This window comes from Oryzias latipes, chromosome 4, assembly GCF_002234675.1.
Source record: "Oryzias latipes chromosome 4, ASM223467v1".
NCBI classification, from domain to species: Eukaryota; Metazoa; Chordata; class Actinopteri; order Beloniformes; family Adrianichthyidae; genus Oryzias; species Oryzias latipes.
Genome location: NC_019862.2, coordinates 6584756 through 6605718, shown reverse-complemented (window position 1 = coordinate 6605718; position 20963 = coordinate 6584756). Strand labels below are relative to the sequence as shown.

The following is a 20963-nucleotide window of genomic DNA, read 5'->3' as shown; positions in this document are numbered from 1 at the left end:
CATGATGAAAAATGTCAGAAATCTGAGGTACAACCACCCCCCCCCTCCGGCTTCACGCGCTTCTTTTCAAAGAGAAAGATGTGTTCGTGGTAGCGGGGCAGAAACCCGCATTTCAGCTGCACTTTGACTCCGCTTCCAGGCTGCGCCAAAAATTCCCGCAGGTCTTCGGGACCTTCCGGTTCTCCAGAGCAGCAAAAGTCGCGGTTTTCTGGGTCGACTTCGTTGTCCTCGTGCCGGGGGCTCGCGCGCCTCCCACCCGGGCTCTCCCGCAGCTAGCCTGATAGAGGCGGGCGCGCGCGGGCGGAGGAGCAGGGAGGGAGGCGCAAAGGGGAGGGGAGCTGACATTAAAGCAACACAACAAGGAAACTCGTCCGTCCGCAGAGCCGCGGACGCTCCTTCCTTCCTGAAGACCAGCTGGAGCCACGCGCGCGCTCACACAGCGGCTCGCGCGCCGGGAAAGAGTGGCCTCGCGCCGCGGTGGACCCAAACGCGTTCAGAGAAATGGGTGAGAACAATTAAGCGATTTTGGTTGTTTGGGGGAATAAATGAGGGGGGCGCGTGCAGGCCTCTTCCGGCGGTCAGAGCTAAATGAGAGGGGAAACAAAGACTGCCGCCGCGCGGCTGGAACCAGCACCGTTTGAAGGTTCTTCTGATCTGCTGAGGGGACGGGTGGCTCTCCTGTTCGCGGGATTTGGTCGTGAATGATGCTGCCGTGATGGGGCGGCTCTCACTGGGGGGTCTTTGTTATTACAGCGGTGGATTTCTGCTGACTCAGCTGTCTCATTGGTCTCTCCGTGGACCATCCACGCCTCCAGCTCCTCATGTCTGCATGTTTGTGTCTGCAGGCTCTGAGCCCCCAGGCTCTCCACAGGTGGTGGAGGATGGTGGTGAGGAGGATGAGGAGGAGCTGAGTGGAGGAGAGGAAGGAGACCTCCGGTCCAGCTCCGGCCGGGGCTCCCTGCTGACCAGGAGAGGCATCACGCTCCGGGTGCTGCTCAAGGACGGCCTGGTGGAGCCGGGCGATGGCGTGCTGGGCATCCACTACCTTGTAATTACCCGTCCTGTCAGAAGAACCGAGGAGGTCCAAGGTTCTGTCGCAGAGACGTGACTTTTCTTCTGCTCTCAGGGGAAGAACTTCGTAGGCGACCTGTTGAATGATGGGAAAATCCGTTGGGTGGAAACGGGTCAGATCTTCAACTCGCCCAGCGCCTGGGCAACTCACTGTAAGCGTCTGGTTAACCCGGCCAAAAAGTCCGGCTGTGGATGGGCGTCTGTGCGATACAGGGGGCAGAAGCTGGTCCAGTACAAAACCACCTGGCTGCACAAGTACCAGCCCAGCGCAGACATGGTGAGAGGAGCAAACCCAACATCTCTTCTCCAACTCTAAGGTCCAAAGTTTGACTTACTGAAAGACGGAGATTTGCATGTAGAACTGTTAGATACGGAGGGTGGAGGAGGCGCTCTGGAGGCTGAAGCTCCTGCAGATGCTGCAGGAGAACGTTCTCTCTGCAGATGCTGCAGGAGAACGTTCTCTCTGCTCTGTGTGGCTCTGATGGTCTGAGACACTGAAACCGAAAAGGAGGAACTGAACACAGGGCCTTTAAGAGGCACAATCAGGAAGTTACATAAGAGCTTTCAGTTAAAGTAATGGAGTAACAAACTGTCAGGAAACGGCGAAGAACTGAGTTCTGATTCTTCCATCAGCTGATTTCCTTTGGAGGTTCAGGTAAAAATACCCAGCATTCCCATCGGCTTTTCGCGTCCAGACTGTTCCGTCATGGAGTCTAACCCCTGTCAGATAAACATCGTACCAGTAAATAAGATAATTTAATGTTTTATACTTCAGGAACATCTAAAACAAACAATAGGAAGGGGCGGGGCTCTGGGAATTGGAGTTTTTAATGGATTTAAAATAATTTGACTGGACAACATTTTTCTTCTTTAGTCAGAAGGATTTTTTCCTCTCAGTCATTTCAAAAAGTGAAACTTTCTAGTTTAGATAGAAATATAAATGGAATGAAATATTTCAAGCTTTTATTTGTTGTAAACATGATCTTTAGATCATAAACTCTAGTTCTCAGAAAATTAGATCACATCAGATCCATTAAAAAAGATGGAATCTCCTGGTAGATGTCTGCTTCAGAAAACCTAGTGGACCAGCAGACGAGACTCAAACCATCAGTGACCGTGGAAACTTCACTCGTGGATTCTGTGCCTCTCTACTCTTCCTCCAGACTCTGGGACCTTCACCCCCACATGTAATGTAAAATAGACTTCCATCTCCGAACAGGACTGTGGAGCTTTGAGCTGCAGTCCAGTTCTGCTCCTGCTTAGTCCAGGTGAGACGCTGCTGACGTCTCTGGTTCAGGAGAGGTTTGACTGCAGAGTCCACTCCTTCTGATGCTCCCTGAAGTTCTTGAATGGATTTGTTGGCATTCCTCTCAAAGCTGCCGTTCTCCAGAACTTTCTCCTGGTCACACTTTTTCCTTCCACGCTTGGATACAGCTCTCTGTGAACCGGCCGGGTCCTTGTGGCTCATCCTCCTTGTTAAGGCTGTGGAGGACTGTCTTCTGGACATCTGCCATCTCCCTACGATTGTGTAGCATCCAGATACAAGCTGAAACATCTGTAGGTGTTTTTGGTAGATCAGCTGGTGAGGCGGTGACATCCTGAGTTTCCATCCTTTTTATTTTCTGAGAATCTGATTTTTTTCCTGTAAACTGGAACCATCTTACTTAAACAAATGACAAAGTGATGTGAGGGAAGTATAATGATTCTATATGACGAGTTTCACTCAAATATAGAATTTTTTTGTCATATTGACATTTATGAAAGGCTTTCTGGACCACAGAAGCATAAAGTGTGATTATCCTCCATCATCTTTTTTGTTCCTTGCCATTCCAGAGCTTGGTGAGCGAGGAAGATGATGACGAGGATGAGGAAGAAGGGAAGACTGCGGTGCAGGCAGACGAGAAGAACAAAAACGTCAAGCCTGGATTACATGGTGTGTTTTTCCCCTCATCTGCTCTCCTCTCACCTCCCGCCGTCCTTCTGTGACTCATGTTCATCCTCGCGGCGTTGCAGACGTGGTCGTTTCCCGACGGACCGACCGAGAGAGGATTCCTGTCAGATACTGCACCTTAGGCACCAGGGATGCTGCCAAGTACGTCCTCCTGCGTCTCCACTGTTTTGTCCTCGACCTGAGCCTCAGTGTGACCCTGTGACCTCGTGTCCTCAGAGATCCGCACACGTTGGTGGAGTTGTCGGCCTTCTCCGCCATCAACAGGTTCCAGCCGTTCAACGTCGCCGTCTCCAGTAACGTTCTGCTCCTGATGGTGGGTCTCAGCACATTCCAAACACGGGCTGTGGGTTTTCAGGGACGTGTTGGAGGATAAGGTCTCTGATGTTGGACTTTATAGGACTTCCACTGTCATCTGACCACCAGTGAGGTGGTGGGATACCTTGGAGGGAGATGGGATACTAACACACAACGTAAGCGGAATAAATCCACGGAGATCCAGTCGTCCCCGTCTTCATCAGCATCATCTTCCTTTTGCTTGGTTTCAGTTCTGACCATCCTGAGGGCTTTTCCTTGTCGGACCAGGCTGGCAGACAGGGAGTCTGCTTCTGCTGTGGAGGAAGAGGTGAGACCCGAGCCGTGGCTCCATCTTTTCTTCAGCAGAAATAAGGAGAAAAGCCGTCTTTTAAAAAAAAAAAAACAGCTGCATGTGGTTAAAATTCTGGGAAATAGATTTTCAGACTATTAGATAGCAAATATCGGCTATAAAAATCCTAAAACATAGTCTGTATCCATAAAAGGATTCAAATTAATTCCCACCTGCAGGCCGCAGACCAAAAAACTACACACGTTATTCTCGTTTTGTTAATATTCTGAATCGGAAGGATGTTTTCTTTTGGAAAAGTACCAGATTCCGTCCACCACATCGGTCTCTGACCTTTGAAGGATGTCAAATCGTTCTCCTCGCTCGCGTCTGGAATCCATCCCTCTTTATCTCTGAAAAGACCGCTAAATTAAAAGAAAAACAGGAAAGTTTCTGTGGGCAGAAAAGAGTCAGAGAGGAAACAGAAAGAGAGTGTTTGACTTTAAAGGGGGGAAAAAAAACGTATTTAACATGAATCTTACTTAAGAAAATGGATTTATTGTTTGTTGTATCATTTGTTCCAGCACACCTGATCTGCACAATATGCAGGACAGACAGTGTAACGCTAAAAATACACTGCTAATAAAATTTCATTCACTGTAGATTTGCATTTATTGCAATAAACGGGGATCCACCGTTTGAATAACTTTATTAGCAGCGTCCCAGTAACATTAGACAGCAGGTTATTGAATATTCTGCATTACTATTATGGTCTGCGGGAACAACTGTCAAAATAAATCCATATTTGGGGTAAAGACTCCTGGTTTGTAGATTTCTTCTATTTTGAAGTTGAAGGCTTTTCTTGTGTTTCCTCTCTGGAATTTTTTCTACCTAAAGAAACTTTCCAAATATTTGTTTTCGTTAACTTTGCTAGCTTGGGGCTTTCAGTTAAGCGGTCACAGCAGCCGCTTTAAGAAAGCAGTGGATGGATTTTTAACACGTGACTGACCGAGTTGACATGAAAGAGTCAGATCATGATAGAGAGAATCCAGTTTTTCAAAATAAAACTTCCTTCAGAATCAAGTTAAAAACAAAACGGAAAAAATGTATTTTCTCTGCTGCCTGATACCAACTGTCCCCCGGATCGGTACCGGTCCACAGCCTGAGGGTAGGGCACCACTCCCCTTAAATGTTCTGTTTTTATTGTAAACACCAAAAAAACATCTTCACACGTCGTATGACGTCAGAAAATTGACCATTAAACAAAACATCAACTGTTAAATGGATTAAATCAATCCAGAGTTGTTCTGCGATTCTTCATCTACCTGATGATGATGAACTAAACCTCTCCTCATTTGAAATGTTCTCAGCTTCCTGTTCAGTGTAATGAAGCTGGTGTGTGATGCTGCTTCAGATCTGTCAGAACTTGTTCATGCGCGGTCTGTCATTGGTGGGCTGGTACCACAGTCACCCGCGGGGTCCGGCGCTGCCGTCGCTGCAGGACATCGACTCTCAGATGGACCATCAGCTGAGGCTCCAAGGATCCAACAACGGCTTCCAGCCGTGTCTGGGCATCATCTGTGGTCAGTGCTCCTTTGCACGCACGTACTGAAGTGCTGCCGCCTCCCACATCAGTTAGAAGTGAAAGAGATCAAACTGTTGATGGAGATAAGTGCACAGATGTTCTCCTGGTGGTTCAGATGGTGTTTATCTGCAGCTTCCAGTTAGCGCATCAAAGCGCTGGAAACAGACTGAGTTTAACTTCCGGGCTGAAGTATCCTGTGTTTACTGCAGGGACGAGGTTTTGTTCGTATTCAGAAACAAATGAATGGATGTTCTGGACGTGTTATGAGGGAATCGGCTGAGCTGCTGCAGAGAACGGCTCAGAGTTGGTGGCACTGCAGACAAATTCAGGACTTTTAGGGACAGAAATGAATGAAGGCTTCGTTACTACGATCATCGTTAAGCTTCAACTTTTTCAGGTCCTTATTACCACGGAAACCAGGGTGTTGCATCTACAATAACCCCATTCTGGGTGGTGCCCCCGCCTGAGGTAAGAGCGCAGACCTTCGTCGTGGTTCCTCGGTTCTGGAAACATCTGCTCATTCTCCTCCCTGCCAGCAGCAGCGGCCCAACGACTACGGGATCCCAGTGGCTGTGGAGGTCACCTACGTACAGGACAACTTTCTGACCAGCGACGTTCTCAACGAGATGGTACGGACACTGCCGCACAGCTCCGACGTGCTGCTTCAGGTCAGGCTGTAAGGGATTCTGTATGATCTCAACAGATGCTGCTGGTTGAATACTACAGAGCAGCGCCTGACTTGGTCCAGTTCCACCAGTACTGGTGTCCCGACACAACCATGATGGACAAGATAAAGGTAGGAGGTGTTCGGGGGTTTAAATACCCGGCTGTTGGGGGAATGACCGATGCTCTCCCGCACAGGGTTCTCTGAGTTGCCACGCCCCCAAAGACCAGGCTTACTCGCAGATCTTGGAGCACGTCTACAGTCAGCTGAGCAGCGTTCACTGATGGATCCAGCCATCAGTGAACGCTGGTGACGCATGCGCCGTTGAGATGAAACGCACTTTGGCGAGGAGCTGCTGGAGGTCAGACTGCCTCCCTCGTCATGAAACCAGACTGAGAACTGAACAGATCCATTGGAAACAGGTCAGAGTTCTTAAAGAGGACCTACTCAGAACCATGTAGCCTGAATGCTTGTCTGTTTGATCACTAACCTTCAGGACCTACGGACCGACCTGCAACAGTATCTGCTGGTGTGGTCAGATACTTCAGGTACGGTCGATGTAAACTGTTTTTGTGTAAATGTCCATGTCTGTAGGCAAAGGTTTGAGCTGAACTGTTTAGTTCATGTTTGTGTACGTTAGGGTTTGGGTAAAGTTAGATACCTGTGTGTGCTCATCTACTGCCCCCCCCCCATCATGTTGGTTTGGACGGACACGACCTCATGACCTATTCTGTATTTATTACAAACCGTGGATCCTTTAAGTACAGCCATGAAAGCTCCGCCTCCCGCCTGCTGATGATCCACGAGGCGTTCAAATACACACTGGAACTATTTGTTTGTTGTTGAATTAAACCATCTGTATGTTTGGTCTGTGGTGTAAAAAAAAAAGAAGGAAAACATGAAGAAAGTCTCGAGTTTTGTTTTATTTGTAAGAATTTGTAACACAAAGAAGACGGAGGAAGCACGAACAAATACTGTGATAATAAAAGGCAAAATATTGCAGTTAAATATAGTTTTCATAGCAAAAGTAAACAGGCAACTTATATCTAACAAAAAACACTTTAGAGTTTCTTATAGGACCACATGCAAAGGTTAATCTGATGGTTGTAAAGTGTTGTATATAAAAATACTCTAGAGAGCCATAGTGATTTCATGTTATAAAGGAGAGTAAGACTAAAATACAAACATTTAAAAACCACATCTGGATTTCTTTACAGAGAAAACGTAAACCTAAAGCTCTGTTTAAGACTCAGGTGATCATCAGATCCAGGATCTGCCTCTAGTGTCGTCCAGGAAGTAGAAATATGCTCCAACTGTGACACCGGAAAGTGCAGGCAGCCGCGGTAATGGGGTTGGCTTTTCCGACGGCGCTTCCTCGAAGCTCGTCTTCACCCGTCGACTAACCCACGCGGCGCTCAGGGGCGTAAACATTTCAAACAGGGGAGGGGTAACAGTCACAGAAAACGGATAAACTGTCATCGTCTCTCCACAACCCTCTGGAATCTTCTAGACTGAAAGGATAGTGTTCTGAAAAAGAGGTTTTCCTTCTCAGTCGAGCCGTCTGTGAATGCAGTCCAGAACGAGGAGCCGGCCTCGTCTGAGCAGCCAAACCGCTGCGGCCATCAGTCGCAAAACAAGACAAGAATCAACGAACCGGGTTCAGAGTTAGGCTGAGGTGGGCGGAGTTTCACAGACTTTCGGTTGTGAGGTTAAACAATAAAACGGCAGTCAGAGACAAACTTAAAGATTTGCTGCCAGCAGCATCCTCTCTGAAGGGACTATGTTAAGGCGGTCTCTAGAAACACGCCAAAACGAAAATATGGCTGTTAGCACCTGACCAAACGCGTGCTGAAGCGATTCTATTGCGTTTTTGGCTCCACATCCTTTACTGAGCAGAGTAACAGTTACTACTCCCTGTGTTTATGGGTAACGAGAACCGGCTTCAACCAGTTACCAAAACGTGCAACATCTGCATGTCTGTCTGTCTGCTCTGAGGAACAGCCCCCCCCCCCCCCCCCCCCCCCATTCAGGCTGAAGGGACTCCAACAGGGAAGCTGACGGTCTGCCGTCAAAGTCCTACTAACATTTGGGGCCAGTTTTTTCCATGAGGATGTGGTTTCAATTTTTCTGTTTTTTACAATTAGTCCAACAAATCAAATCCAGATTTTTGTTGAGGGGACGGCAGTTCCCAGGCATGCCACAAGGTGGCATCTAGGAGCACACTTCCATCCACGGGAGGAAGAAAAACTGCAATGAACCTTTCACTTCTCCTGCTGAATGGTGGCATTTTACCCACAGCATTAGGGGAGGGGGGCATGCTGATGTCCCCTCAACAACTGCAGTGATAATAATTTAGATGCATCTATAAACCAACATTATTGCTTATGTGTCATCAGTCCTAAAAATAATGTCTTCCTGACGATGGGCCTGAAGGTGAAAATGGAACCTGCCTGATCCTCCTTCCCCCACCCCGTCTGACCCCCCCCAATGGCCTTGTGTCTGTATTAGTGTGGCAGCGGCACCAGAACCTCCACGTAGTTCAGAGGGAAGAACCCGGACTGGCCGTTCAGCATGCCCTCATACCAGTTCTCATCGATCTGGTTGGTCAGGGTGATGACGTCCCCCTCGTGGAAGCCCAGCTCGCCCTCGTTCTCCGGCTCAAAGTCGTACAGTGCCTTGCAGCTCGGCTGCTCGGGGGGGGCTGAGAACAGAAGACCGGGAGTCAGGCACCCGACAGAAAACACATGACCCTCAAAAAAGCCGCAAATCCAAATGTTCACTTCCATAGAAAAGGTCCTGTTCTTCTCTGCACTATATTTGACTTAATCATTTATTGTGGAATCAATTTAAGTTACATTCTTCCTCTTTAATTCAATCCTAAAGACAAATATAAAGAATTCACATCACTTCATGATCTTTGACATTTTAGAATTGAAAACAACAGATCAACGGAAACATTGATGTGACGGTGAGTTACAGGTGATGAACGAGACATTCAGAGGCCGAGGGACAGAAAATTCAGGTGAATTCCTTCAATCTGAATGTAGAAAATCTCCTCTTCTTTATGATGTTCCTCAATATAAACTCATAGAAAGCTTTTTTCTGATGAAATTTGACCTGACAGGAGAAGAAACATCCTCCCTTTGCTGCTCCTTTTTAACAGCTGGAGCTCTGGAGGAACCTGAGCCAAACGTACATAAATAATAAAAACCTCCACAAAGGTGAAGTTAGGATGTCGCGTTCACGCTGAAGAAACCTCTGAGCCACAGAAGCCAAATAATCTCCTGTCTGCTCACGTTTATGCTCCTGATTTATGTCGAAGGCTTCTGTGTTCGTCTAAACATTTAGAGGTAAACAGAGATAATCTGAGTAAACGGCAGTGCCTCATCTGTTAGAATCCCAGCGTTACTGAGCAGCAGTAACCTCCACGAGTTCTAACAAGAAGAACATTTACCCCGAACCAGGCAAACGCTGCGGCATCCTGCTGTCACTGTGACCTCACACAAGCCGGCCTTCTACTGGAAAACAGTTTGGTCTTTGTGTCGCGCCCGGCTGACACAAATGTTACGCCTGACCTGGGTAAACACTGCATGACACTGCAGGGTAAAAAAGCGGAAGACTCCGAGGAAGAGGATCCACTCTGGAGGTGAACCTCATCGACACCCCCAAATATTTCTGTTCAGATTCTGCAAACTTCATCCAAGGGAAAGGTTCACGTCTGAACCAAACGTCTCTGTTTGGTGTGAAAGCCTGTATCTCCACACGCAGCCAGTAGGTGTCAGTAATTCACAAAAATCTGTTCTACACGACACAGATGTACCATCACCCTCTGTTGTCTCTCAGACGTAATGAGGAGCATGCAGGCGTTAAAGGATTCTGAACCTCCTTAGTTATGTCTGACAGTCAAAGACGAGGCCACCACACGGAAAACCAAACGTGTGGAAGACAGCGGTGGTCTCCGGTGGGGATCCCACACTCTTCTATGGGATAAAGCGAGCACAGCCTCACAGACGGGAGGGTGTGTGACGTCACAGGAGGAGAGGAACATGGAGATACATGTGCGCCGCCAGCTTTCTCCATCACGCATGCTCACATTCTCTGTCAACAGTGATGTGGAAACACTCTGGGGTATCTAAGTTCAGCATCTGCAGGAATGAAGAGCGTTTGTGTGCTACAGGCTGGCTGCTGTTGAACAATCGAGACAGCAGAAAGTGGAGCTCGGTTTCTGTTCAGAGGCTCTGCAGCTCTGAGCATGAAGAAACAGCTGGAGGATGTTGTCGCTCTGGAATGACAGATCTTTCCCACATTTCAAGCTTCTTTCCACCACGGAGACAGAAGGATGAGCAGAACTAAGAGGACGTTTTTGGTGGTTTTGGACCTCTGGTGTTGCTGATGCGTCCTCTGGAGGTGTTGAAGTCTCATCACTGAAGGAGGAACCCTCCACCAAGTCCCAACCAGACCATCCTTACCCTTCTCCGTCCACGAGATACAAGTTCGAATCAACTCTTTGACTAATGTTTTCACGGTAACAAACTCCGCTTCACCTCATTCTTCCTCAGAAGCTTCCTACCTGGGTTACGTGAAGGGGGAGGAGCCATCGTAGTCGGGTAGCCTCCGTTTGAGTGACTGTTGTCTCCAAAGTCAAAGATAGGTTTGGGTTTTGGCGTGTATTCCCGTCTCGGTCGCGATTGAGCTTCATTCATTCTGTTCAGAAAGATTCCTGGATTATAATCTGGGATTATTTCACAAATTATTTTAATTTGACAGAGAAAGCTGCACGGACCGCTCCCTCAGTTTGTCAGACAGCTCCTCCAGCACCTGCACGGCTTGTCGGTGGTACTGCAGCTGGGAGTCCACCAGAGCTGAGAGCTGGCTCACCTGTTCGATCTGCACAGGTGGACACACCTCAGCACAGCGGTCACAGGCTGACACTCAACATTTTGTCAGAAACAAAAACCCTGTTTTCAGGAACTACCAGCTCTGGTGTGTTCGATCACCAGAACTGGAAGGGTTTAATTAACAGAAAGCCAGTTTACTTGTAACATTATGACCGTTTAAGCCTCTTTGGATGCTGCATCAGAACCTCAAATGGACTACAGAGCAGAACAGTCCTCACGTCGGTCTCCAGCAGGTTGTACATGCTCGTCTCAGCCACGTCCTTCGACTCGTGAAATTTCTCCAAGGCCTGTCGGATCTCCTCGTCCGGGATTTTGCCCTGGCGTTTCTTTTTGTAGTCGTAATCCAGCCGACGGCCTTCCAGCTTCTTCAGATGATGCTGAAGTGGACGGAGAAACATTTCAGACGCTTTTTAGGAATTAGAATCAAACTTTTGTCGTCTGTTCCTGAAGCTTCAGAAAAACCAAAGTACCTGAATCTCTCGGAGGTCTTTGTCACAGAGTCCTTGTAAAGGATCAATAAAGTTTTGTTTCACATCGATGTCCAGGGAGTCTTTCACTTCTGCCAGTCTCTTCATGGACTCTCCAACATCTACCAACGCTCCACCTAAAAAATCGCAGACGCACATTAGAAGCTCGGAGTCGCTACAGGCGGAGTTTCATCCATCGAGCAGCCTTCTGGTCGGCGCACACACATCAGGGATGTTCTGAAACAAACATCTCACCAAAGTTGGTGTCTTCCCCGAGTTCCCTCCCATACTTGGCCATGCATTCTCCTAGCAGCCCCTCGGCCTGGGGGTAGCCCGGGTTCTTCACTTGACCGCGAATCTTGGACATGGTGTTCAGCATGGACAGTTTGGCTCGGGATGCTGTGTAGGGAACGTAGGACTTCAGGCTGATATTGTTCAGGTACGTGCATGCCAGCCGCTTTTCTTCTCACCTGGATTAGGTTGTAGGTACTCTGACGTTTTGGAGATCACCTCAGCAACCGCCTTACTGGTCACATCTACTTTCTACAAAACACACAAACACGTGACAGAGGAGCTCCGAAGTCGGGAGAAGGTGGGTGAAGTGAGATAAAAGCACAGAAGAAAATGTTCTGGTGAGACGTCGAAACATGGAGATTTACAGAAGCAACAGTCTGCTTGTAGACTTCACTCTTACCCGCTCCAAGTCTCTGAAGTCATCGTCTAGTTTGGTCCCTTCTGCGCCGCCGACTTTCTCACTAACCATCTGGAGAGAGGAGCAGTACAGGCGGAGGTGACTAAAGGAGTCACATGGTTTCATTACAGCATGGTTTAGCTCAGGCGCCTTCCTGTCCAGACCAAGAACCCGATCACCTCGCCTGAGCCTCTGATCATCTCAAAAAGTCTTTATAGAAATCAAAATAGAGAACAGCTTTAACAAACTGACAAAGATGAAACCTGTACATTCAATAGGATTCAGGTATCTGTGATCACACAGCATAAGGACTTTGAACAGCAGAATTCCCAACAAACTCATAGAACACCAAAAAGGAGAAACAGCTTCATTGAGTCTAAAGGCCCGTACACACCGGGACCAATTTCGCACGCGATATTCGCCGATGTTTAACGCCTCGTGACTAAATAAAGGGCACCAATGTGAGTGTGCACACCGACGCGAAAAACGCTACGCGTAAAAGCGTCATTTTTTAAAAAACGCCTTGGGTTCGTTTTCTTGGTTTGACGCGCCGCGTCAAAAACTATACGACCAATGAGAACGGCGCTTTTGCACACGTGTCTGGAGCTTCTGAAGTTACAGTAAAACACAACTTGGGGGCGCTCAAACACAAAACTGTCTGGCTGAGCACACATACGTCACAGCGAAGAAGACATACGCCAAGTAGCGTCTACACTGCCGCGAAGAAATAAGACAAAGAAGATGCACTCACTGACGGACATTCTAAAATATCCCTGAAAACGCTCATGATACATTTTCAGCTCTTGTATCAATCGATAAAACTCCCAATGTTCTTCTCTTCTCGTAACTATCTGATGTACCCAAAATCGGCGTCTTTTCCGGCGTCTTTCATCATTCAACAGAACAATAATTTCTTCATCGCTGGAACTGGAGCTAGAGCTACTGGTGCTTGAAATATTCATGTTTTCTTTGATTGATTCTGACAATCGCGTAAATACTTGCTCTCTTCATCTGAGAGAAAAGCGACATTAAGAAGCGTAAAGTTGCGCAGCGCCACCTTGTGTACAGGAGTATTTCTGTTTTACATTAAGCGCCATCTAATGTCAGGGAATGAAATTGCATGTTCGCTCGGCTCATCATCGTCATGGAAAATCGCTTGGGTGTGAACACAAAAAACGTGGCGAAAAACGCTGGCGAATATTCGTCCCGGTGTGTACGGGCCTCAAAGTCGTGTTCTTGGAGCAGCTGGGCGACCTGACTGATGTCTGAAAAGGTCCTATCAGCAGCAGGAAGGTCATGAGCTTCAGCCCTCATCAAAAAAAAAAAAAAAACTATTGAGGAAAACAAAGAATTCATTTTTTTGCCTCGATGTTGAACTATTATGCCCTTTAGCAGGAATGGAGGAAGGATTTCAAACCGACCCAAAAACCCACTTCGATAAAAATCCTGTTCTTGTGGCATTTCTCTGATGATGGAAAATTAAACTTAAAATTGCATTATTTTAGTATTTCTTTATTTACATATTTGTGAATCAATAACAGACAAAAAAAATTGTATTTGTGACGTTAAAAATACACTGATTGGGCCACAAGATCCCTGCTCTGAGCTCTCAGCAACGGAGAGGCGAAGAGGAGACGGGGTTGCTCCAAACCAACAGTCCCATCCACAACCTACCACTCTGCAGAAACTGAGTCATAGAAAATGACAAGTTTTTTATTGTCTAAAAACGGAATGCTTTGACAACAGATCAAAAGATGATCGGAGTGAGACTTTAAACGAGACCTGGGAAAGGCTTGGAGGAGCACATAACATCTGCGAGCAGCATCCACAGGCCAGCCCTCACAAACTGAGCAGGAACTTTGGATCTCATCACTGCCACCATCCTGTAGACTCCTGAGCTTCCTGTGAGGTCACTTCCTCTTAAGCTGAAACCATCTCTGTGTGATCACTGGTTGGACCAAAAACCATTCAGCTTCTCTCTGGAGATCTCAAAGCACTCACTTACCCCCATGACTGTTTCATCAGGTCATCTGCTCTGATAGGTTAACAAAGTAATACCCATAAGACATCACTACAATTTATGAGTAAAATGTTTTAATGTACAAAAAAACAACTCCAACTTTGACATAAAGAAATAAACTCTTTATCAAATGCAGCACAAAACCTGACTGAACGCCGACATTTGCTTCAGGTTAACTGCGAACCGTCCAGGGTAATCCCACCTTCACCCACTAGCAACCTGTTCTGCTGCTCCAGCAAACATGGAGGCAGATTTCACCTAAATCGCCGTCAAAATAAAAGAAAAAGCAGCACAAAGAGTTTGAATGTTTAAAAACGTACTCTGGTGAAAATGATTCAGGTGTTTCTAACATGTTCTTGTGGCATTATTCTAATGATGGAGGACATATAGAAAAAAATTAAGTTTAAAATTGCATTTCTGAGTATTTCTTTACTCAAATTGTTGCGAATTGAAAAAAGATCGTATTTGTGACGTAGAGAACACGCTGGGCAGGGCCACGGTCTTCCTGCTCCGCCCTATTCTCTTGCATCCACTGTCTGAGCTGGATTCTGGATCTAAACTGTGGATAGCTCTAATATTGCTCACCATTTTTGTTGCACCACTTACGTTAGTGAGGGGCTGTAAGCTAGCAGGAGTGTGTGTAAACCAGACATGTCCAAAGTCTGGCCTGTTGGCCATATGCAGCCCACATTAAAATTTCCACCAGCCACAGGCGCCCATCATAAAAGCAATAATATGCGCCCAACAGCATTTTCTACCAAATGTATGATGTCTTCATTATGGTTGGCCAAATTATGTTATAAGCCATTTTAAACCTGCACCAACACTACCACGCAACTAGGGATGGGCTGATGTAATTGTATCCGCCCAATACCGATAATTCCCCTGCAACTTTGGCCGAAAGTCGATACTTAAGTGTCTACAGAAACACAAAGTTTAGATTTCCTTTTTGTTTATTAGAAATGCACAACAGCAAAGAATCTCATGGGAACAAGTATCACTTACAACCTTCGTATAAATATATATGTCAGCATTCAGACCATTTATTGAATATTGGACATAACTGTAAACCAATACCCCCCACCCACCCCCCCATTGCCAGGGATCTATTAGGAAGAACATGGACTTCTATCAAAAATAACATTTACCTGAAAACACTCAATTACTGACAATGACTGTGAACGGTGGCGCAGTGGTTAGCGCTCTTGCCTCACAGCAAGAAGTCCCGGCTGGGGGACATGAAAAACACATCAACATCAATGGGGGGGCCTTTCTGTGTGGAGTTTGCATGTTCTCCCCGTGCATGCGTGGGTTTTCTCCAGGCTCTCCGGCTTCCTCCCACCGTCCAAAAATATGCTTCATAGGTTCATTGGCAACTCTAAATTGTCCATAGGTGTGGGTGTGAGTGTGAATGGGTGCGTGATTGAGGACATTCTACCCTCCGACAGACTGGCGACCTGTCCAGGGCGTCCCTTGCCTTCACCCACAAGTGGCCAGGATAGGCTCCAGCAGCCCCGTGACCCAGGAAGGGACAAAACCGGAATAGAAAATGAAAAAAAAAAGGACTGTGAACAGTAGCCCCCAATCTGTGAGGAACAAAAATACCTTTCAAAAATGAAGTGTTTCTGAAAACAGAAGAATATCGGTAGATTTTTTTTAAATATCAGACCGATACCGCTAAACTTAAATTACGCAAATATCAATACTGGCACCGATATATGGCCTATCCCTTCACACAACCCTGCTTTCTAGGTCATTTCTCAAATGTCTACTATATATATAAAAAAAAAATGTTGACCGCGAGGGCCGCTGCTTTCAGAACAAGTGGAAATTAGAGTATTTGTTAAGTGAAAAATAAAACAGTGTCTGCCTAATATGCCAAGGCACTGACTGTTTTAAGGAGTTCAATATCAAGAGACGCTAAAGGACGAGACATTCAACTACACCAAGCTAACTGAGAAAGAACGGTCTTTAAAGTCCCACTCTGATCATATTTTGATTTATTTTCAAAGTGTTTCCAGTCATCTTTAATTATGGTAATACCGTTTTTAGCACAAATTTAAACAATCTTTTCAGGACATAGTTTCTGCAGAGCGGCAGGATTTTATTAGACACTTGCCTCAGTTGTGGGCGGGACTGTTGGCGCAGAAGTAAGCCTCCGCTAATATCCCATAATGATCTTTTTTACACTTTCTCCTGGGAGCCTACAGACCAGGGGTCGGGAACCTTTTTGGCCAGGAGAGCCATAAACGCCACATATTTTGAAATGTAATTTCGAAAGAGCCATACAATAATGTAGTGTCCCTTTCCCACACTGAGGCACGGAGACTTAACCTCTTTTAAGGTTCTTAATTCTGGTTACTGCAGACCACAACAAACGCCGAACAATTAATTCAGCAGCTCCTGAATCTCTCCCGCCGAGACGAGACGAGAGCGCGTCTCCCAACTTTATATTCCCCTGCTCCCGCTGCAGCCCTCCCCTTTCCCTTATTCGGCCCATAGCTGAACCCCATTGGTCCAAACTACCTAACAACAGGCTGAGCGACAGAACTGAGGGCCAATCAGATCTCTGCATGATCGATGCGTTCCATGAACTCCAGAACTTTTAAAGCGGCCCAACAGCCACCCAACTCAGTCCGCGACAATATGTTTAAAACTAAAATACAAGTGAATGTGTGCATTTGATGTAATTTCAACATTTTTAAAGTACAATAAGTCTGTGGATTCTTTTTAATAACATTGTTATGCTGTTTCTAATAAATGATGAGTATTTCTCGTGGTAGTTTTGCTGATGGTCTAGTCTGGTTTACGTGGTGAGTTTCTGCTTCATGCAGGCGTTGAGACTTTAAACGTGATCTTAGGTTGGTATGAATGTTTTGTAGATGTGAGACAGACTGCTCACATGCGGACCTGGAGCCAAACACACATTCACACGCTGCAGTGAGTGACAGGCAGTGGGTTTTACCTATTTACAATCCCTGCGCGATTCACCTGCTGCCGGTCCCCACAACACCTCAGCCCCACCCTCTGCTTTCTCCCTCACACATCCCGTCCCCGCAACTGCGCGCTCTTTCTCAGAGACGGGAGCGCGCGGTTTTAGGCACGGCAATTCACAGGTTTCCGGGTGGTACAAACTCTGTGAATTAATAGACAATTTTAAACTTATACTAGTGCTGGCGCAGATTTGTCTCTCTAAGCACCGCTACTACTGCGCGCCTCTGCCATCGCATCGCGCACGAGAAGGACTGGTCTAATGAAGAAAAAAAATTTGAATTAAAGATTTGTCTGCGAGCCACATGTGACCATCAAAAGAGCCATATATGGCTCGCGAGCCATAGGTTCCCGACCCCTGCTACAGACCCTCACACCACAAGTTAACATTAGCGGTGCATCAAAAATGGCAGCAACATCGGAGCTATCCATTTGTCTGATAGTGGATGCATCAGAATGGGGCGGAGGTGGAATACTGTGGCCCCGCCCATTTTTGTTGTATTACAACTTAATTTACCAACAGCATTTTTTATTCTGCTCCTGATTCACCATGATTTGAATAAAGAAATACTCAGAAATGCTATTTGGATCTTAATTTTGTTTATATACGTCTTCCATCATGAGCAAAATGCTACATGAATATGAACGTTTTCATCAGAGAGCGTCTCGAAATATGAAATTCCCAGCAATTTTGGTAAAAATTAATTCAGCAGTTTTTCTGTTTCACATCAAGAAATGTCAGATAAAATGTCAGACAGCATTTCTAAAGTACACTAAAATTTCCATTTAGGCACAAATATTTGCTTCAAATTTCCATTTTCCAATTCAATTTTGCTTCCACTTCAAATATGAGGCTAATATTAGAATAGTAGCTCCCTGTTTTACTCCAGAGACTCAGTTAGCAGATGTTTGTTAAATTACTCCTGTAATCAAGAAAATCAAAAAAATCATTTTTGAAAAAGTGATTGGTTCATTTAAAGCAGTAATAAAACATCCAAACAGGAAGAGTTCATCACCGGCTAACCTTTAGCTGCATTTGCTGCTTTAAATATGAACGCAGGCTCCTAAAAACTTGGTGAGTCTTTCATAGTTAGATGATTAAAAACCAATCGGTGGATTATGCCGCACGTATCATCACTAGAAAAGAGTTTCATCTCAACCCAGGTTGATAACTTTAATCCTTTCAGAGCGAACTGCTTTAACCTCATGATCACGACGCCCACATCAAACCACAGGAAGGGTTTCAGGCTGCCTTTAAGCTGTATTTTGGGAGAGTTAAGAACAAATAAATGTAAGATATTGTAATCGGAAAAACCCAAAACCTTTTGTCCCTGCTTAATTCCAAAGATAAACAAAAGGGACATGACAGCTGGATGGATAATTTAGGCTTTAACCGTTCATATTTGGAAGAATTTATTTTGAAGGGAAATGCAGCCGTGCAGAAAGTTACAGCTCAATAACCACAACGCAACACCTTTTGGCATGTTCTGCTTTGCATGTCTGAGCTTTTACAAGAATGCAAAACATGACATGCAGAGAATCACGCACAGTCCTCCACTCTTATCTCAGGTTTGTGTATAAAATCTAAAAAAAAAAAGGGGGGGGGGGGTCAGTAAAATGCAGGAAACAGAAAAAACCTGTAATTCCTCAGAAACAAAGCACAGATATGGTTTCTCCAGCTGACTTTCCTCATGCTCTGAGGTCTGTGGCATGTTATCGACCAACCAGGAATTTTGGCAAGAAAACCAACTGCAATGCAGTCAGATCTGTGCCCCCCACCCCCCACTCATGCATCCTCTCCCGGGTCAACCATCAGAAACAGTCTCAGTTCTCCTGACACCGCTGAAATGATCAGCCCGGACCGTCCTGACCCTCCAACCCCAGCTTTGGTTTCCGAACCGACAAAAACCCAACAGAGTCTTCCTGACAGGAAGCAGAAAGCAAGTGAATTTCCTGCTGAGAACAGCAGGGGGTTGGGGGGGTTCCTCCCATGACTGGGACTCTAAATGAAAAACAGCCGCACCGACTCCGAACTCCACAGAACCGAAAAGAATTCCCCCGACATGATGAAGGGACGTTTAGAGGCGGGGGTCCAAAGGCTTCGCCGCCCCGTCCCGAATGTGATCAGCTTCTGGATCACAGACAGAGCTGAGATTATATACGGCTGAGCCCGGATAATCCTGAAATCTGACCCGACTTCAGAACGTCTGCATGAAAAACTGAAACCCCAGAGTTTGTCAGAGGCGAGGTGGACTTTTCAATTTGAGGCAAAAAGTTCAGCAAAGTCCAGATTAGCCTTTCAATGACTAAAGTCAACAAACGTAAACAAAACACCACATTATCTGTGACAAAACTCAACATTTTAAGAGTAAAATCACGACGGAACCACGTCAGCACCGTTTTTGATGTCAGAAACACTTCGTTGTTTGTAACGGAGCGCTAGCTTGAAATGCTATTTGGAGCTAGCAGCTAACGGTTCGCATCGCGGGAAGAAAAGTTTTGCTAACCTGACTGGCTTTATAGAACTGCTTCTTCAAACCCGCCACAGACATCTTCCGTCCCGACAGTCTTCCGCTACCGAGATGAGGTGGAAATGCAGAAAGTTAAAAAGTTTATTTAAAAAAAAAACGATCCAGTTCAAAATAGCGCTTCGGATGAATCATAGGACGGATCCGCCGTCACTCCTGGTCGGGACACGCCAACTGTCCACGTCGAGAGATTCCTCCAAATGTCACGGCGGAAAAGGGGTGCACAGTGTGCGGACAAAGACTACCCGGTCAACGCTGTCCTCTGTACGGACAACGAGAACACGTAAAGACCCAGACGTTCTTCCAACAAGCAAATCTGCAGCAGTCACTGACGAAAAACCACAAAACCACAAATACACTGAACCGTTTGATGTTGCACAGCTAGAGTTGTTGAGCGGGTAAGCACTGTCCCCTGCTGGACAGAGGTGGTACATGCCTCACTTTCTAGAAGAAAACGGGCTGCGTTCACAGCACCTCGGAAAACTGGGACTTTCCTGAGGTCATCCGAGATGAGAAAAAAACAGGGTCAATATTTAATCAGTGAATTGTTGAATTATGTTTAAAAGAATAAATAAATAAATAAATAAATAAATAAGCCTTCCCTACTTCGTTGACAGTCTAAGAAAGTAAATGTTTAACTCTTTAAAAGCACCAAACACAAAGTAAAAATAGACCAAAAACAACTTTTAAATGCTAGAATCTCAAATTCATATACATTTTCAGATAAAATCACGTTAGTGAAAGAGAGCATAAAATCAAACACAAACAGGAAATCAGAACAATCATCTAATTCATAGAGCAAGCTGAAATAAAGATTTAGTCACACTAAAAGAGAGTTTACAACCAACAAAAACCTTTCGTGAATAAAAACGGCTTGACCTACATAGAAGAATCAAATCAAAGATACTTATAACTGAATAAAAGGCATCAGTTTGTCTTCACAGTCACAGCCGTTTAGTCCGGAGTCTGACGTCACAGAGGAGGATAATGATTTTAGTCAGCAGATAAAGCATGAGATTCTTCACGGTGAATTAACATGTATTGACTCTTGTGTTGGCAAATGCTTTACTTGCACTGTACTGAGCCCTACTGATGGAATCCTCAAACTTTAACCCTTGTGCTATCCTAGGCACTTTAACGTTGGGAGTTGGGTCATCTAGACCCACTAGACAGTGCGCTGAACCTTTTTTCTTCAATGATTTGTGATCTTCACTGGTGTCCATGAAATCTTTCCACCTTTATCCACCTTTTTCATGGTAGGGAGAACACGTCAAAGTAAGGGTGGGGTCATCTAAGAAAGCACAAGGGTTATGCATCATTGCTGCAGATCTGCATTCCATCAAAACTATGCATGATGCATCCATTAAACCCAAAACAGTATAATTTTATTTTAAATGCAATTTGGTTGTTTTTAAAAAGGATTTTTGTACTTGTTGCTTCCAGCTTTAATGCACTTGGTCTACAGTGAAACATCACTTCTCAGATTAACAGAAGAAAAGTTTCAGGGTTTTGGCAGC

General features: G+C 45.7%; 2 protein-coding genes across 3 annotated transcripts; one reads left to right on the top strand and one right to left on the bottom strand.

Annotated features, from left to right (window-relative positions):
- The first annotated feature begins 75 nt into the window (after positions 1-75).
- mpnd (MPN domain containing) lies at positions 76-6750 on the top strand. Of its 2 annotated transcripts, none has more exons than XM_020702221.2 (13): positions 76-505; positions 846-1048; positions 1127-1348; positions 2905-3004; positions 3085-3163; positions 3239-3335; positions 3420-3492; positions 3568-3644; positions 5017-5185; positions 5585-5655; positions 5724-5816; positions 5891-5983; positions 6049-6750. In XM_020702221.2, exons 1-13 carry the CDS (start codon positions 502-504, stop codon positions 6133-6135), a joined length of 1368 nt encoding a protein of 455 aa, XP_020557880.1. In that variant the 5' UTR covers positions 76-501; the 3' UTR covers positions 6136-6750. The 2 variants fall into 2 exon arrangements, with proteins under 2 accessions (XP_020557880.1, XP_004067715.1); XM_004067667.4 differs by having other exon boundaries at positions 80-505; positions 5727-5816.
- Positions 6751-6754: 4 nt separating this feature from the next.
- Positions 6755-19855, bottom strand: LOC101164792 (endophilin-A2). The gene is made up of 9 exons (XM_004067666.4): positions 19426-19855; positions 11911-11979; positions 11687-11759; positions 11472-11615; positions 11220-11353; positions 10968-11126; positions 10635-10738; positions 10422-10555; positions 6755-8552 (listed from the first exon to the last, which is right to left on the bottom strand). The coding sequence occupies exons 1-9, from the start codon at positions 19468-19470 to the stop codon at positions 8356-8358; spliced, it is 1059 nt and encodes a 352-aa protein (XP_004067714.1). The 5' UTR covers positions 19471-19855; the 3' UTR covers positions 6755-8355.
- Positions 19856-20963: the final 1108 nt, after the last annotated feature.

Bases quoted from the DNA above. Each gene is read 5' to 3' on its own strand.
- mpnd (XM_020702221.2), top strand. The intron at 3,164-3,238 runs GTACGTCCTCCT...TCGTGTCCTCAG, and splicing joins GGCACCAGGGATGCTGCCAA to AGATCCGCACACGTTGGTGG. The intron at 5,656-5,723 runs GTAAGAGCGCAG...CCTCCCTGCCAG, and splicing joins GGGTGGTGCCCCCGCCTGAG to CAGCAGCGGCCCAACGACTA.
- LOC101164792 (XM_004067666.4), bottom strand. From the start codon at position 19,470: ATGTCTGTGGCGGGTTTGAAGAAGCAGTTCTATAAAGCCAGTCAG. The intron at 11,760-11,910 runs GTAAGAGTGAAG...TGTGTTTTGTAG, and splicing joins ACTTCAGAGACTTGGAGCGG to AAAGTAGATGTGACCAGTAA. The intron at 11,354-11,471 runs GTGAGATGTTTG...GCGATTTTTTAG, and splicing joins CGGGGAAGACACCAACTTTG to GTGGAGCGTTGGTAGATGTT.